A 16,455-nucleotide genomic window follows, 5' to 3' on the forward strand; every position below is an offset into this window, starting at 1 on the left:
GAGAGATTTTCAACAACCCTTTGGGTTCCATTTGTCCCTCGCGTGGTTGAATATAATATATCCCATATATCCAAAGGATGCTGCAGTAAAGTCAACTAGCGACTCAATGTCCTGATAAACAACTACTTCTGATCTGATCTGTGATTGCTGTGCTTTGCTACATGTGACGTCTACTTTGCTGCATGTGTTTCGAATGCACATGCAGACCTACACCCAGATATCTACATTTTGCCCTCGTTCCTGAGTAAAGAAACAAGCTGTTACCTGTGTGTGTGTCATTCTGCATGTGTCTGCCCTCATGTTGTCTCCCCTCTCTGTGGCCTCTGCCTCACCTCTTGGACACGAGGACCACTTTTCTCCTAACATGCCCTATCTGGGGCCACAGTGAGAGTGTAGGTTACCGAAGAGACTGTTAGAAGAATTGTTACAGTATCAAAACAGTTTTACTGAAAATAAGGTCTGTGGTTCTATGAGATAATCTTCATCAGCTAATGTCACTTTCTGTGAATTCTTAAGCACTTATGTAAAAAACAAACAAAAACACATATAAACTCTTCATAATTAATAAAGGCCGTGTTAACTGACTGATATTAGCTCAAAGAACAAAACGTATAAGATCTAAACCTGTGTTAATCTCAAACCTTATTTTCGCCATTTATCCCCAACTATTCTTTCCCTGTTAATTTTCCCCATAGGAAAGGCTGAACGAACCAGAGGTAACTCATTTCCGGGTTTTAGGACTACAAGCTGGCATGCTCTATTACGCACATTAAATTGTTGAATTCTTTTTAATAATGAAAATAATTTGAAAAAATATCTTTTTTATATTGGACTGTGTGAAGAAGCCTTTGCTGCCAATGTGAGAATGCATTTTATAATATAATAATAATATATGCCATTCAGAATATATATAAACTGCTTGATATATTTATTACATTCTTAAAATCCTGAGAGCTCAATATATGTGGGAAAAATCTTGTTATAATCATTTCTGATTTTATGCTTCAGTGCATTCAATATGTTGGAGAAATGTTATCATGTTTTTTGATGCTATACGATACACTACTGGAACCCATCAGCAATGTATGTTCACCCACGACTACGTGGCCATGTAAAAAGTGTGTCAGTGGGTTACATTGGGCTTGTTCATTTTGCTTGGTCCGGTGCCCGAGGAGAGGAGTCTTTCTTAATTTTAGACCATTCCATTGGTCCTTAAGCGAAATCGTCAGGCCCCCGGGGATCCGGGCCATGCAAAACGAACTTGCCCATTGACACCAGCGCTAAACTAGGGAAGGAGGAGCCGCTGTGATGGGTCACATGGTAGCATAGCAGTTTGAGTAGAGAGCTCTAATCGAAACAGTCATCCAACGAATCTCTCTGGCAGAGGATAACTTTATACTCTTTGCTATCGTTTCCTTCAAGAAAATACATATTTTTATGCTATAGCTATATATAGGCTTAGGCCTATCTTTAGCCTACAGAAAAAACATCAGACGGACAGCTTTTTGGAGCGCTCTGCGGAAAGAAAAAGATATGGAATTCCGATCGTTCGATTCATTCTGAAGCGACAAAATTGGCTACAATCTTTGGTTTGATTCGGGACGTTTAAACAAAATGAATACATTTGAATTTATGTGAATAGTTTTGACAGATGGTTGTCGTCAAATATCACGGTGCGAAATCAGTCTGATTGGCAACAGTAGCTGTTGCGCTATAGATGTATCTGCGGAACTAGTAGGCCTAAATGCGTTTGCCGACTATTTTCTGAATGCTTCAATTCATTGATCTGTAGTATCAACCAGCGACCGAAAAAGTTGCTGAAAACAAGCTAACACGTCATCAGACTTCAGGTTCAGAGGACATTCCATGTCTACAAAAGCAGGTAAATTCATTTTATGCTCAATACATTTATAAATATGTAGGCCTGTAGCATATTTTAGTGTCTACACAATAACTGTTTGTAACATTGCATCTTGATAGTGTGTTTAATTTGTTTTTTTGTAACCTAGATGAATGTTACAACTTCAAGTCTACTTGTCAGTATCCTGATTTTAAAGGGTTGCGTGATGTTCTGAATCAAAACATAAGCAAATGGTTTGCAATAACCTGCTCATTAATGTCCGATCTTTCTTACTGTAATCAGCCTTAATTCAAACTGGGTTAGGAGTGCCAGTGTGTGTGTTATTTCAGAATCAATAGGCTGGGACAGTGTTGCAGGTCCCTTTTCTCACATGGACCGGTCGCTAGCCATGTGCGACTCTGTATACGCTCTCTCTGATTGGTTGAAGAGCGCTGTGACGTATAAACGTCTGTCTTTAAACGCTCCCCTTGCGTCCTCTGGTTGGTGAAGAAGCGCTGTGACGTAAACATAGCATAATTCTGCCAAAGATCCTGCCCTGCGAGCTGGTGTGGATACACGTGAAACTGCATGCAGTTATAGGGTTGCAGGAATGTAAACTGACCCAGTTTTCATAGTTTGTTGGTGATGATGAATGAGGAGGTTTTGATATAGTGATTGGCCAACAGTTGCATATAGTTTACATATTGTTATTTTGACGCGTCAAGTATCTTTTTGACATGCAAAGACCCAAACGGCGTTCCATAGTTTTCTACCACTGGGTATTTCGAGAATGCCTGTTCCACGTGGGGGTGGGTTCCAAAAAGGAACGTCATCAGTGAGTCAAGTAAATAATAGTTGATCATTAGGCCAAGAATTTCACAACCTAATCATCTATCATCTTCTTCTTTTAAAAATCCACCTCTAAAAACAAGTCTCTCACTGTTGCCCCCTGCAAAAAACCACCCTCTGCCCCCAACTGTGCTCTGGACAGCATATGTGAACTGATTGCCCCCCATCTATCTTCAGAGCTCGTGCTGCTTTGTGACCTAAACTGGGACATGTTTAACACCCCAGCCATCCTACAATCTAAGCTTGATGCCCTCAATCTCACACAAATGATCAATGAACCCACCAGGTACAACCCCAAATCCGTAAACACGGGTACCCTCATAGATATCATCCTAACCAACTTGCCCTCTAAATACACCTCTGCTGTTTTCAACCAAGATCATTGCCTGCATCCGTCATGGGTCAGCGGTCAAACGACCTCCACTCATCACTGTCAAACACTCCCTGAAACACTTCAGCGAGCAGGCCTTTCTAATCGGCCTGGCCCGGGTATCCGGGAAGGATATTGACCTCATCCCTTCAGTAGAGGATGCCTGGTTATTTAAAAAAAATGCCTTCCTCACCATCTTAAATAAGCATGCCCCATTCAAATGTAGAACCAGGAACAGATATAGTCCTTGGTTCTCTCCAGACCTGACTGCCCTTAACCAACACAAAAACATCCTGCGGCGTTCTGCATTAGCATCGAACAGCCCCCGTGATATGCAACTTCTCAGGGAAGTTAGAAACCAATATACACAGGCAGTTGGAAAAGCCAAGGCTAGCTTTTTCAAGCAAAAATTTGCTTCCTGCAACACAAACTCAAAAAAGTTCTGGGACACTGTAAAGTCCTTGGAGAATAAGAGCACCTCCTCCCAGCTGCCCACTGCACTGAGGATAGGAAACTCTGTCACCACCGATAAATCCACTATAATTGAGAATTTCAATAAGCATTTTTCTACGGCTGGCCATGCTTTCCACCTGGCTATCCCTACCCCGGTCAACAGCACTGCACCCCCCACAGCAACTCGCCCAAGCCTTCCCCATTTCTCCTTCTCCCAAATCCAGTCTGATGATGTTCTGAAAGAGCTGCAAAATCTGGACCCCTACAAATTAGTCGGGCTAGACAATCTGGACCCTTTCTTTCTAAAAGGATCTGCCGAAATTGTTGCAACCCCTATTACTAGCCTGTTCAACCTCTCTTTCGTGTCGTCTGAGATTCCCAAAGATTGGAAAGCAGCTGCGGTCATCCCCCTCTTCAAAGGGGGGGGGAGACACTCTAGACCCAAACTGTTACAGACCTATATCTATCCTACCCTGCCTCTCTAAAGTCTTCGAAAGCCAAGTCAACAAATAGATTACCGACCATTTCGAATCCCACCGCACCTTCTCCACTATGCAATCTGATTTCAGAGCTGGTCATGGGTGCACCTTAGCCACGCTCAAGGTCCTAAACGATATCTTAACCGCCATCGATAAGAAACAGTACTGTGCAGCCGTATTCATTGACCTGGCCAAGGCTTTCGACTCTGTCAGTCACCACATCCTCATTGGCAGACTCAACAGCCTTGGTACCCTCCAGACGAGCTTCAATGCCATACAACTCTCCTTCCGTGGCCTCCAACTGCTCTTAAATACAAGTAAAACTAAATGCATACTCTTCAACCGATTTCTGCCTGCACTTGCCCGCCCGTCCAGCATCACTACTCTTGAAATGTTAATTTCAAGTGCAAATTATTTATTGATTTAATTAAACAGTTTTAAATGGCATTTGATATGTATTTCTATCAAGTCAAAACTGGAATTTTTCCTCAAAACAAAGGTTGTAAAGGTATGCTAGACATTTATAGAATAAATAATACATCGTTTTATGTTTCTGTGACAAACGGTGAATTAGTTATTGATTTTTACATTTTTAAATGGCTTTTGGCAAATGTCCGAATGTGTTAATATATAACCAAATTGACCTCGTTTGTTGAAAATAGGGCAGTTGTGCCTTTTGAGATTGTTTTAGAATTTTGCCTAAACTTCTTCTGTAATGCAGTTCGATCAACAAGGAACATGCAGACAACCAACTCATGAACACATCACATTAGGTTATACTTCCATTAGACCACATAACATTTGGCAGGCATTAATTGCAATCTGTCAATGTTGGGCCTGCCCCTTGATTGAATGATGATGAGCTTCCATCTTGAGCCTTGTGTGAGTTCAAACAAATCAAATGTTATTGGTCACATACACATGGTTAGCAGATGTTATTGCGAGTGTAGCGAAATGCTTGTGCTTCTAGTTCTGACAGTGTAGCCAGGCTATTCTCCACACTCCCTGCTGACAATATGTAACAGGAGCATTATCTAACCAGAATGGAGGGAGAGAAACCAGGTCAGCCTGACCTGAAAAAAAGGGGAATAAAAAAACAAGGCTGTCTGACTGGCCGGGTGCTCGGCCTCTCTTCCTGGCTCAGAGCTACTAGCACCAGGGAATTATGGGTAGGCACTAGGCTACGAATATAAAACAGCCTCTTTATGCTATGGTCCAATCAGGATCAGATTTGGTTTCCATAGGAGAAACATGTGACATCAGTGTCACTTGATTGCTACATGTGAATCAGGGAAACTGAGTGCTTGTAAACTGGAGGCTGTTAATGGTAGTTTGGAGTAGCAGTATTTTATAGGTGGAATAATTCAATGCTAAAAAGAGATTTGGACTGTACAATTTCCAGATCCTTCGGTCTGCAAAAATGTTCAGAAACAACATTTATTCAAATTCCTTTCAAACACTCACTCTATTTATAAGGTAATGTAAATGCATTGCTCTTTGTGTAACTTGAACCTCCGCTACCCCAGTAGGCAAACCTATCCATAGAGATTTAATTCTGTCAAACTATTAGCCTAATCGTCATGTCTCTCTCTCTCTCTCTCCACTAGGGGGTGTAATAGCCTACATCAGCTCCTCTAGCCCTGAGTCATGTCATAGTGACTCAAATGACTGCAGCTACAACTCCTCCTCTCTGACACACAACTCCTCCCACAGCTGTCGCCAGGGAAACGTGGTGGACACGCCCCTGAACATGGCAGGCCTCACCCTCCCGCTGGCCCACACTATTGCGAAGACCGGACGCTCGGCTTCCACTGCAAAATGCAACATTACTAGTGAGTGGTTTCTCTGCTGTGTAATAACTTGAATGTCTATTCAATTACTATTTGCTTACATCATTTTTGGATGAATACGGTCTATTGAATTTTTTTAGAGGTATTTCCTCAGTGGGTGCTGATGAGATGTTTTTGCAGAAATCAACGGCATGGTGCTGCTGTGTAAGGTGTGCGGAGACATTGCATCTGGATTCCACTATGGGGTCCATGCCTGTGAGGGCTGCAAGGTGAGAACACACACACACACACGCCTAATCAATGTTGCATCATGTTGTTCCTCAATATCATAGTTATGTGAGAGAGAGGGCGTGGTGACATAATGGTATGGTAGCCTAACTGGGTCAAATCATCACAGCAGCCATCCTCATCGAACCCATACAGCTTTAAGTAGTTCTGCCTTATTTTTATCCACAGCCTCTAACTCTTTCCTCTCTTAATGACCTAGTTCTGCTGTCAGAGCACTGGGACAAGCAAAAGTCTACCTGCCACCCCCTCCTCTAGCGGATCTCAATACTTTTTCTAACCTGTCTGGAATACAACCAAATTATGATAAATGTAATATTACGTATTGGATAAAAAAAAAAATGTTTTTACATTACCGTGTAGTTTACGAATAAAATGGTCTGATGGTGAAGTGGATATACTCGGTATTCATATCCAGAAGAAAAAAAAGGATCTTGCTACAATACATTTTAATATAATATATATTTTTTAACCTTTATTTAACTAGGCATGTCAGTTTTTAGAACACATTCTTATTTTCAATGACGGCCTAGGAACTGCCTTGTTCAGGGCAGAACGACAGATTTTTACCTTGTCAGCTCAGGGATTCAATCTTGCAACCTTTCGGTTACTAGTCTGACGCTCTAACCACTAGGCTACCCTGCCGCCCCAAGTTAGCAAAAATAGATAAGATCTTGCCACCATGGAAAGGAAAATACCTGTTTATTTGTGAAAAAATCACCCTTATTAACTCTTTAGTCATATCCCAGTTTACCTATTTGCTTATGGCCTTACCTACACCTAGAGAATTGTTTTTCCAATTATATGAGGAAAATATATTCCATTTGATTTGGAATAGCAAGCCAGACTAAATTAAACTGGCCTATTTATATAATGAATATGAATTCGGAGGGCAGAAATTATTAAAGCATTAGACCTCTCACTAAAGGCTTCAGTCATACAGAAGTTATACTTTAATCCGAACTGGTTCTCTAGCAGATTAGTATGAATGTCTCACCCCATGTTCTAGAATGGCCTTTTTCCCTTTATTCAGATTACAACATCTCACTTTCAGTTATTTGAAAATGAAATCATCTCCAAAATATTGCTATTTTTAAAACAAGCCATAGAAAGTTGGTTGAAATTTCTGCCAAAGTCATAAAATGTCTATCTAGTAATTTGTTATGCTAACACGCTAGTAAGAGGCTAGTAAGAGGTTGCATCAACTTTCGGTAGACAGGCGAAGCACTAGTACGCTCAACTGAAATGATAGTTTGTTTACAGTATACTAAAATTAACTAATAGTATGTAGTACATACTCATTAAGTATGTATTATACAGTATGTTAGTATGGGTATTTTAACACAGCTATAGTCAATCGATCAATAATATAATAATACTCTTAGCAAAAATGTTTCTTTAATTTACAATCTGTAGAATAGAAAGGTTCCTAACTTTTGGGAAACATCACAGCACAGTTGAAAAATATATGGCAAATATAAATCAAAACGTGATGTTCTTCAGAGATAGATGGGAGGGGTTGAGTGTAGCTGAAGGATGGGACTAAAAACAAACAATATATGACTAATGTAAAATATACTGTGTCTGTAAAATGTGTATAGCGTGTATAAGCTAGAAGTAGAAGCCTAAGTGTTGTTTTCCATTAGTTTACTCCAATTAGGTGTGGTAGGGTTTGGGGAAAATATATATAAATAATTTATTTACAAAATAATATACAGTGGGGAGAACAAGTATTTGATACACTGCCGATTTTGCAGTAGATCAGCTTTAATATTGCAGATTGGTTCTGGCTTCCATCAATGTAATTGTCTGCATCATTTCCAATCCCCCATATACAGTGGGGAGAACAAGTATTTGATACACTTCCGATTTTGCAGGTTTTCCTACTTACAAAGCATGTAGAGGTCTGTAATTTTTATCATAGGTACACTTCTACTGTGAGAGACGGAATCTAAAACAAAAATCCAGAAAATCACATTGTATGATTTTTAAGTAATTAATTTGCATTTTATTGCATGACATAAGTATTTGATACATCAGAAAAGCAGAACTTAATATTTGGTACAGAAACCTTTGTTTGCAATTACAGAGATCATACGTTTCCTGTAGTTCTTGACCAGGTTTGCACACACTGCAGCAGGGATTTTGGCCCACTCCTCCATACAGACCTTCTCCAGATCCTTCAGGTTTCGGGGCTGTCGCTGAGCAATATGGACTTTCAGCTTCCTCCAAAGATTTTCTATTGGGTTCAGGTCTGGAGACGGGCTAGGCCACTCCAGGACCTTGAGATGCTTCTTACGGAGCCACTCCTTAGTTGCCCTGGCTGTGTGTTTCGGGTCGTTGTCATGCTGGAAGACCCAGCCACGACCCATCTTCAATGCTCTTACTGAGGGAAGGAGGTTGTTGGCCAAGATCTTGCGATACATGGCCCCACCCATCCTCCCCTTAATACGGTGCAGTCGTCCTGTCCCCTTTGCAGAAAAGCATCCCCAAAGAATGATGTTTCCACCTCCATGTTTCACGGTTGGGATGGTGTTCTTGGGGTTGTACTCATCCTTCTTCTTCCTCCAAACACGGCAAGTGGAGTTTAGACCAAAAAGCTCAATTTTTGTCTCATCAGACCACATGACCTTCTCCCATTCCTCCTCTGGATCATCCAGATAGTCATTGGCAAACTTCAGATGGGCCTGGACATGCGCTGGCTTGAGCAGGGGGACCTTGCGTGCGCTGCAGGATTTTAATCCATGACGGCGTAGTGTGTTACTAATGGTTTTCTTTGAGATGTGGTCCCAGCTCTCTTCAGGTCATTGACCAGGACCTGCTGTGTAGTTCTGGGCTGATCCCTCACCTTCCTCATGATCATTGATGCCCCACGAGGTGAGATCTTGCATGGAGCCCCAGACCGAGGGTGATTGACCGTCATCTTGAACTTCTTCCATTTTCTAATAATTGCGCCAACAGTTGTTGCCTTCTCACCAAGCTGCTTGCCTATTGTCCTGTAGCCCATCCCAGCCTTGTGCAGGTCTACAATTTTATCCCTGATGTCCTTACACAGCTCTCTGGTCTTGGCCATTGTGGAGAGGTTGGAGTCTGTTTGATTGAGTGTGTGGACAGGTGTCTTTTATACAGGTAACGAGTTAAAACAGGTGCAGTTAATACAGGTAATGAGTGGAGAACAGGAGGGCTTCTTATAGAAAAACTAACAGGTCTGTGAGAGCCAGAATTTTTACTGGTTGGTAGGTGATCAAATACTTATGTCATGCAATAAAATGCAAATTAATTACTTAAAAAATCATACAATGTGATTTTCTGGATTTTTGTTTTCGATTCCGTCTCTCACGGTTGAAGTGTACCTATGATAAATATTACAGACCTCTACATGCTTTGTAAGTAGGAAAACCTGCAAAATCGGAAGTGTATCAAATACTTGTTCTCCCCACTGTATATGGGGGATTGGAAATGATGCAGACAATTACATTGATGGAAGCCAGAACCAATCTGCAATATTAAAGCTGATCTACCCACTAAAAAAATACATTAACTCCCCTTCTAACTCTAAAGCCGAGAGGCGTCATGCACCCTAATACACTCTGTTTTAGGGGGCTCATTTTTCTATGGCCAAATTTGATATCAAATAATTCATAAAAATAATATCAGCATACAAATGGACAAAGTGCAAAACCCCTCAACACGGATGTAACTCTAGAAAAAAGCCCAGTTATAAAACATTTCTGAAAACTCTGACTCACCAGTGTGTCCGTCTGTCTGTCTCTAGGGTTTCTTCCGTCGGAGCATCCAGCAGAACATCCAGTATAAGAAATGCCTGAAGAACGAGAGCTGTGCCATCATGAGGATCAACAGGAACCGCTGCCAGCAGTGTCGCTTCAAGAAGTGTCTACTGGTCGGCATGTCCAAGGACTGTATGTTTCTATTACCTTATATAACTACATCCCCTCTCCAGTTACAATAATACATGGTGTATTATCGTTATTGTGGGTTGTCATGGGTTACATAATTGAGAAAGAAGTAGATGAAGAAAAGAGTCGGTTTGTTAGATTTCAAACAGGGATTTACAGTATTTGATAATCCGTAGACAAACATATATTTTGGCAAGGACACTTTCTAAATGTTCTCTCCTCCTTAGCTGTGCGTTTCGGCCGCATCCCAAAGCGTGAGAAGCAGCGCATGCTGCTAGAGATGCAGAGTGCCGTGAACAACATGATGAACAACAGCCAGTTCCACTGCAACACACCCTTCCCCTTGGCCAATCAGCTTCAGTCGCCAGCCTGCCCCGTGGAGCCCCGCCCCCAATATGTTGATTCTGGCCTAGGCTCCGTCCCCTCCTCCTCCACCTCTCCCGCCGCTTCCCCCGGGTCCAACCAATCTGAGGAGACCAGCTCTGACCGCGAGCCTGCGGTCGCCAAGAATAAAAGCCCCAGCCCTAACTCCGTGTCTCCGTCGAGTGCTTCAGACTGCGGGTCAGAGGAGGTGATTGGCTCGGTGACCCGGGCCCACCAGGAGACCTTCATGTACAACCAGGAGCAAGGTAGCCCCTCCCCCCAGGCCTACCCCCTGCTGACCTCCCCGGGGGCAGTGCAACATGTCAGTGACACTAGAAAGAGGATAGATGAGAGGAACCGGAACCAGCAGGAGGCCGGGAACCAGCAGAACCAGAACCAGCAAAATGACCTGGCCTCATTCAAAGCCACTCAGGCTCATTACCAGGCCCAGGAGAGGCCCACCAACACTGGGCCTCAGGGCCCTGACAGCCACCATCGCCAGGAGGACCACACCACCAGCCTCAGCGAGAACCGCTGCCCCTATAGCAGAGACAGACTGCCCACCAGCTCCCCTAGTGGCCACTGCCCATCCTACGCCCACCATGGCCTGAGAGGAGGCAACAACAGCACTAGCCAGGCCACCTCCAATTCCCATGGAGGATTCAGTGGACTACTGTGGAACAGGGGCAACAGGATGCATCTGGTGAGTCCAAGATAGACAGATGGAGAAAGAGTGTATGATATATTATAGTTAATTTAATATACATGTTATGATTTGTCATATAATATAATGATCGACTACATTTATATAACACTTTATTCTCAAAGCACTTGAGAAAGCAGTGTTGATGCAGTTGGCATCAAATAAATAATAATTGAAGTCTAAGAGTCGATCCCTGTGGAACACCACAGTTGATCTCTAGAGGGCGTGTTCACACCTTTATATTGGGTTAACATAACACATTGTATTTGGGGTACTCGCCTTATCTACCATTTAATAAGTATGTGAATGATATGTCGCGTGTGCCTCCTCCTAACCCAAGTCCTTCTTTCCCTTCTCATCTCTCTCCGTCCTCAGCTGTGTCCCATGAACACGTCTCCCCATGTGAACCCCCATAAGTCAGGCCATGGGATCTGGGAGGAGTTCAGCCACAGTTTCACCCCAGCCGTCAGGGAGGTGGTGGAATTTGCCAAGCGGATCCCAGGCTTCAGAGACCTCTCACAACATGACCAGGTCAGCCTGCTCAAGGCTGGTACCTTTGAGGTAAAGACCACTCTCAGAACACTCACTTATATTAACCTCTTATTGTATTCTCTTCTCTACCCCTTATCCATTGTCTCACGTGTATGTGAATGAAAACAGTAGAAAAACCGAACCAATAAGGCTATCATTGAAATGCAGTCACTTCACCCAGACTTACCCAGCGTCTGCAGTCACTTCACTCAGACTTACCCAGCGTCTGCAGTCACTTCACTCAGACTTACCCCAGCGTTTGCAGTCACTTCACTCAGACTTACCCCAGCGTCTGCAGTCACTTCACTCAGACTTCCCCCAGCGTCTGCAGTCACTTCACCCAGACTTACCCAGCGTCTGCAGTCACTTCACTCAGACTTACCCCAGCGTTTGCAGTCACTTCACTCAGACTTACCCCAGCGTCTGCAGTCACTTCACCCAGACTTACCCAGCGTCTGCAGTCACTTCACTCAGACTTACCCCAGCGTTTGCAGTCACTTCACTCAGACTTACCCCAGCGTTTGCAGTCACTTCACTCAGACTTACCCCAGCGTTTGCAGTCACTTCACTCAGACTTACCCCAGCGTTTGCAGTCACTTCACTCAGACTTACCCCAGCGTCTGCAGTCACTTCACCCAGACTTACCCCAGTCACTTCACCCAGACTTACCCCAGTCACTTCACCCAGACTTACCCCAGCGCCTGCAGTCACTTCACCCAGACTTACCCCAGTCACTTCACCCAGACTTACCCCAGTCACTTCACCCAGACTTACCCCAGTCACTTCACCCAGACTTACCCCAGTGTCTGCTGTCACTTCACCAGGTGCTAGTGGTGCGCTTTGCGTCCCTGTTTGACGTGAAAGACCGCACAGTGAAGTTTCTGGGTGGTAACAAGTACAGCGTGGAGACATTACAAGCCATGGGCGCCGGCGACTTCCTGACCTCCATGATGGACTTCAGTGACAAGCTGATGGGGCTCGGCCTCAGCGAGGAGGAAATGAGCCTGTTCACCGCTGTTGTCCTCATCTCTGCCGGTAGGCTCACGAACTGTGACCTTGTGACCCCACTCACAGGATTTGCACTTCCTGTCCCTTTATATAGACTTTCTTATAGGTCCCATAGAAACTGACTTAATACTGTGAGTTGTTATGGTATTGTAGGGCTTCCTACCAAGAGAGTAGTGTAGCTTTCTATGTTTGTTGTGTTGGAAAGCATGCATTGTATTATAGTGAGTGTTCCCTTACTTACATCTTCTATCCATATCAGTTGGTTGAGCTTCGTGATCAGAGAAAGGTATAGGAACCAAGTCTAACGTTCTACTGTGGTTTTTGTGTTCTAGATCGCTCAGGGATTGAGAACGTAAACTCTGTGGAGGCTCTTCAGGAGACTCTGATCCGGCACCTGAGGGGCCTCATCACTAAGAACCACCCTAACGAGTCGGCCATATTCACCAAGCTGCTCCTCAGACTGCCCGACCTCCGCTCCCTCAATAACATGCACTCTGAGCAGCTGCTGGCCTTCAAGGTCCATCCCTAGACCAGAACTAAGGTCAGAACCTGGGGTGTATTCATTAGGCACCAAATGGAAGAACATTTACTGAAATGGGGAGGTACTACCTGAACTTGTCCAATAAGAAATGCTTGTCGTTGTTGTCGTCCCACCCCCCATTGCAAAACCTTTTGCTAAGGTGTACCCTAATGAATATGACCATGGACACTGGGCCTGAGGCCTGTGGCTGTAGACCACAAAGCCCATTTATCCACCCACCCTGACACACCTCGACCAGCTACCCCAATGAACTATGAAACCTGACCTCCCAAGATTACCCTCTTATTCTGCCACTCACTTCACGTGATCTTTTTCCTTCACAAACAAGTTGAACTAGTGGGGTTAATGTGTCACGGTTACAGGGGAGGGAGGGGAAAGGCTTAAGACTTAAAAGTTATCGTACTGTGAGGCTAAAAGGCCTTTATTGTTGAAGTAATAACCATGAACGCAAACGTTCAGACGCAAGCAGAAGATGGATGTGTAATGTTTCTTTGTCTTGTTTCTGTGTGTGCAGGACATGTTTGCGACTGTACAACCCTTCTTAGAGAATAACCTTTTATTAACATTGTGTAGATGTGCATTTTTGCATCGTTTGTGCAATATGATATGTGACTGACTATTTAGACTTTTTGTTTAGCTTTTCTCCAGCAGGCTCCCCAACCCTGTTCCCGAAGAGCTAACCTCCTGTAGGTTTTAACTCCACCGCTGTTCCCGGAGAGATACTCTCCTGTAGGTATTTATTTTTTAATTAATTTAACCTTTATTTAACTAGTCAAGTCAGTTAAGAACAAATTCTTATTTACAATGATGGCCTACACCGGCCAAACCCGGACGACGCTGGGCCAATTGTGCGCCGCCCTATGGGACCCCCAATCTCGGCCGGTTGTGATACAGCCTGGATTCGATGCAGTGCCTTAGACCGCTGCGCCACTCCAACCCTGTTCCCAGAGAGATACCCTCCTGTAGGTTTTCACTCCAACCCTGTTCCCGGAGAGATACCCTCCTGTAGGTTTTCACTCCAACCCTGTTCCCGGAGAGATACCCTCCTGTAGGTTTTCACTCCAACCCTTGTCTAGCACACTTGATTCTAACAATTAGCTGGTTGATAAACTGAACCAGGTTAGGTCCAACTGGGGTTAGAACCTCCAGGAACAGGGTTAGAGAGCCCCGCTCTACACCTTGGGTGTATGTTTGTGGTTTATTTAGGCAGACTAATCCAAAAGGATGTTGTGCTTAACTGCCTAAAAAGAGGGTGATTCGAAAGGGGGTTAGGGCTAGTTAACCTCAACCCCTCTAGTTTAAAGTAAACTGACAATGACTGACCACAGAGAAGTCTCCTTTCTAAACTGTGTTGAGACAAAGGGAATGTGGTAAAAGCATAGATAGACCTATGTAATCAGGGTAAACGCTGCTACTTCACGTCTGTCTCGTTGTGGCCTTAGCTAGTCACCTGAGGAAGAGCTTTGATTGAATGTCTTTATTTGTTGTTGAGAGGAATCTCTAATTTCAAGCTTATAATTTCAGTTGATGGTGCAGCAGTTGTATGTGTGTACATCAGACAGTTGGTGGCACCCTAATTGGGGAGGATGGGCTTGTGGTAAAGGCTGGAATGGTTTCCATGTGTTTGATGCCATTCCATTCGCTCCTGTTCCGGACATTATTATGAGCCGTCCTCCCCTCAGCAGCCTCCTGTGGTGTATATGTTTTACACGCTATCATTCTCCAGAGGGGGTTATGTTGTAAATCATGAAATGTTCTTGTAGGTAATGATGTTGGGTTATGAACTAACTGAAGTCCATCATTGACAGACATGGTCCCATCACTTAATCATTATAGTGTATTGTGATAGACCTCCCATTTGAACAATAGGGGAGCAAACAGACAGGAAGACAAATACATGGAGGTTATTCGAACTGCCAAAGGTTAACATTGCTAACCAATATTACCTATCAACTCAACACATCTCCACTTGGAGACATTTTAGTTGTTTATTTCCATGTTAAAAGGAGCCATTTTTTATTTTAGACTTGTTATACCCATTTCAGATATTTCGTTTTGGTGCAAATTGTTAAATCAAAATGTGGTTTGATTTTGCAGGTGAAAACTGTACTTTGATTGCTAATTATGCATTTAATTTGTTTACTGTAAAAATGTTGTTTTGTGCGCACATACTTTGTCTTAGAAGCCCATTCAGGCTGGGCACCAATTGGTGTAAGACATATAAATAAAAATCAATCAGTACACATAAACACATGTAGGCTATGCAGACTTGTGTCATGTTGCTTTAGGGTCGGTGGTTGTGAGAAGGGAGAAAAACGTTGTAGGAATGTTTTTGTCATTCAGTTGGACTCTTATACCACTGTCTCAAATGTTTCAACAAAGGACCACTAAACTTGAATAGACTGATGTTTTTGTCCTCTACCATACTTTTCAAATCTGTACACACAGACTACAGATATAGTCATGTAAATAGGTGGATTCTATTCAAATACAGTATGATTGTAAATAACAGCAAGAGTCTGCACGGCCTGTAATCAATTGACTTGCAGGAATTCCCGTTATTAGGTTGATTAATTGATGATTTCAGACTGCTAGTTCTCTTCTACCAACTCTCCTGCTCTTCATCTTCAGTGATTCTGTTCTGTCAATCGTGTGCATCGTTTCATCGCTGACCTGCCCTGTGGTCTGTTTTCTCCTCTCTGCAAGCATTGCCGTATACATGCATACATGAATATCTGTATATAGTGTTATCATTCCTTTGCAGTGGATTTTTCTCCACAGTCCAAGAATGACCAGGAAACTGTAAGAACCAATAACAGGCAACATTTACTCAGGTTAAATCTCACTGCTATTTAGAAATCAAAGACCTTCACAGATCCAGTTCCATTGACTTTCACTTGAAGAGCTTGATTCCTATTCAGGACACACACTCAACCATTATTTCATTGAAAAATAGTTTGGGGTTTGGCCACAATCAGCAGTGAGAGAAAGACATTACTGGAAACATGAAGATACTGTAGCCTGTTTACAGTTGAAGTCGGAACTTTACATACACTTATGTTGGAGTCATTAAAACTCGTTTTTCAACCACTCCAAATTTCTAGTTTTGGCAAGTCGGTTAGAACATCTACTTCGTGCATGACACAACTCATTTTTCCAACAATTGTTTGCAGACAGATTATTTCACTTACATTGAATTATATCACAATTCCAGTGGGTCAGAAGTTTACATACACTAAGTTGACTGTGCCTTTAAACAGCTTAGAAAATTCCAGAAAATGATGTCATGGCTTTAGAAGCTTCCGATAGGCTAATTAACATCATTT

The 16,455-nt window shown here is 43.1% G+C and overlaps 1 protein-coding gene across 3 annotated transcripts; it reads left to right on the forward strand.

The window, feature by feature from the left end:
• The first annotated feature begins 1,302 nt into the window (after positions 1-1,302).
• LOC106570286 (nuclear receptor subfamily 1 group D member 2) lies at positions 1,303-15,378 on the forward strand. 3 transcript variants are annotated; one of them, XM_045694791.2, is made up of 9 exons: positions 1,303-1,882; positions 5,599-5,823; positions 5,962-6,050; positions 9,842-9,986; positions 10,211-11,049; positions 11,425-11,610; positions 12,405-12,615; positions 12,921-13,129; positions 13,778-15,378. In XM_045694791.2, the coding sequence occupies exons 1-8, from the start codon at positions 1,867-1,869 to the stop codon at positions 13,115-13,117; spliced, it is 1,908 nt and encodes a 635-aa protein (XP_045550747.1). In that variant the 5' UTR covers positions 1,303-1,866; the 3' UTR covers positions 13,118-13,129; positions 13,778-15,378. The 3 variants fall into 3 exon arrangements, with proteins under 3 accessions (XP_045550747.1, XP_013997913.2, XP_013997914.2); XM_014142438.3 differs by having other exon boundaries at positions 12,921-15,378; XM_014142439.3 differs by having other exon boundaries at positions 5,705-5,823; positions 12,921-15,378.
• Positions 15,379-16,455: the final 1,077 nt, after the last annotated feature.

This window comes from Salmo salar, chromosome 14 (genome assembly GCF_965601325.2).
Source record: "Salmo salar chromosome 14, fSalSal1, whole genome shotgun sequence".
Lineage (NCBI taxonomy): Eukaryota > Metazoa > Chordata > Actinopteri > Salmoniformes > Salmonidae > Salmo > Salmo salar.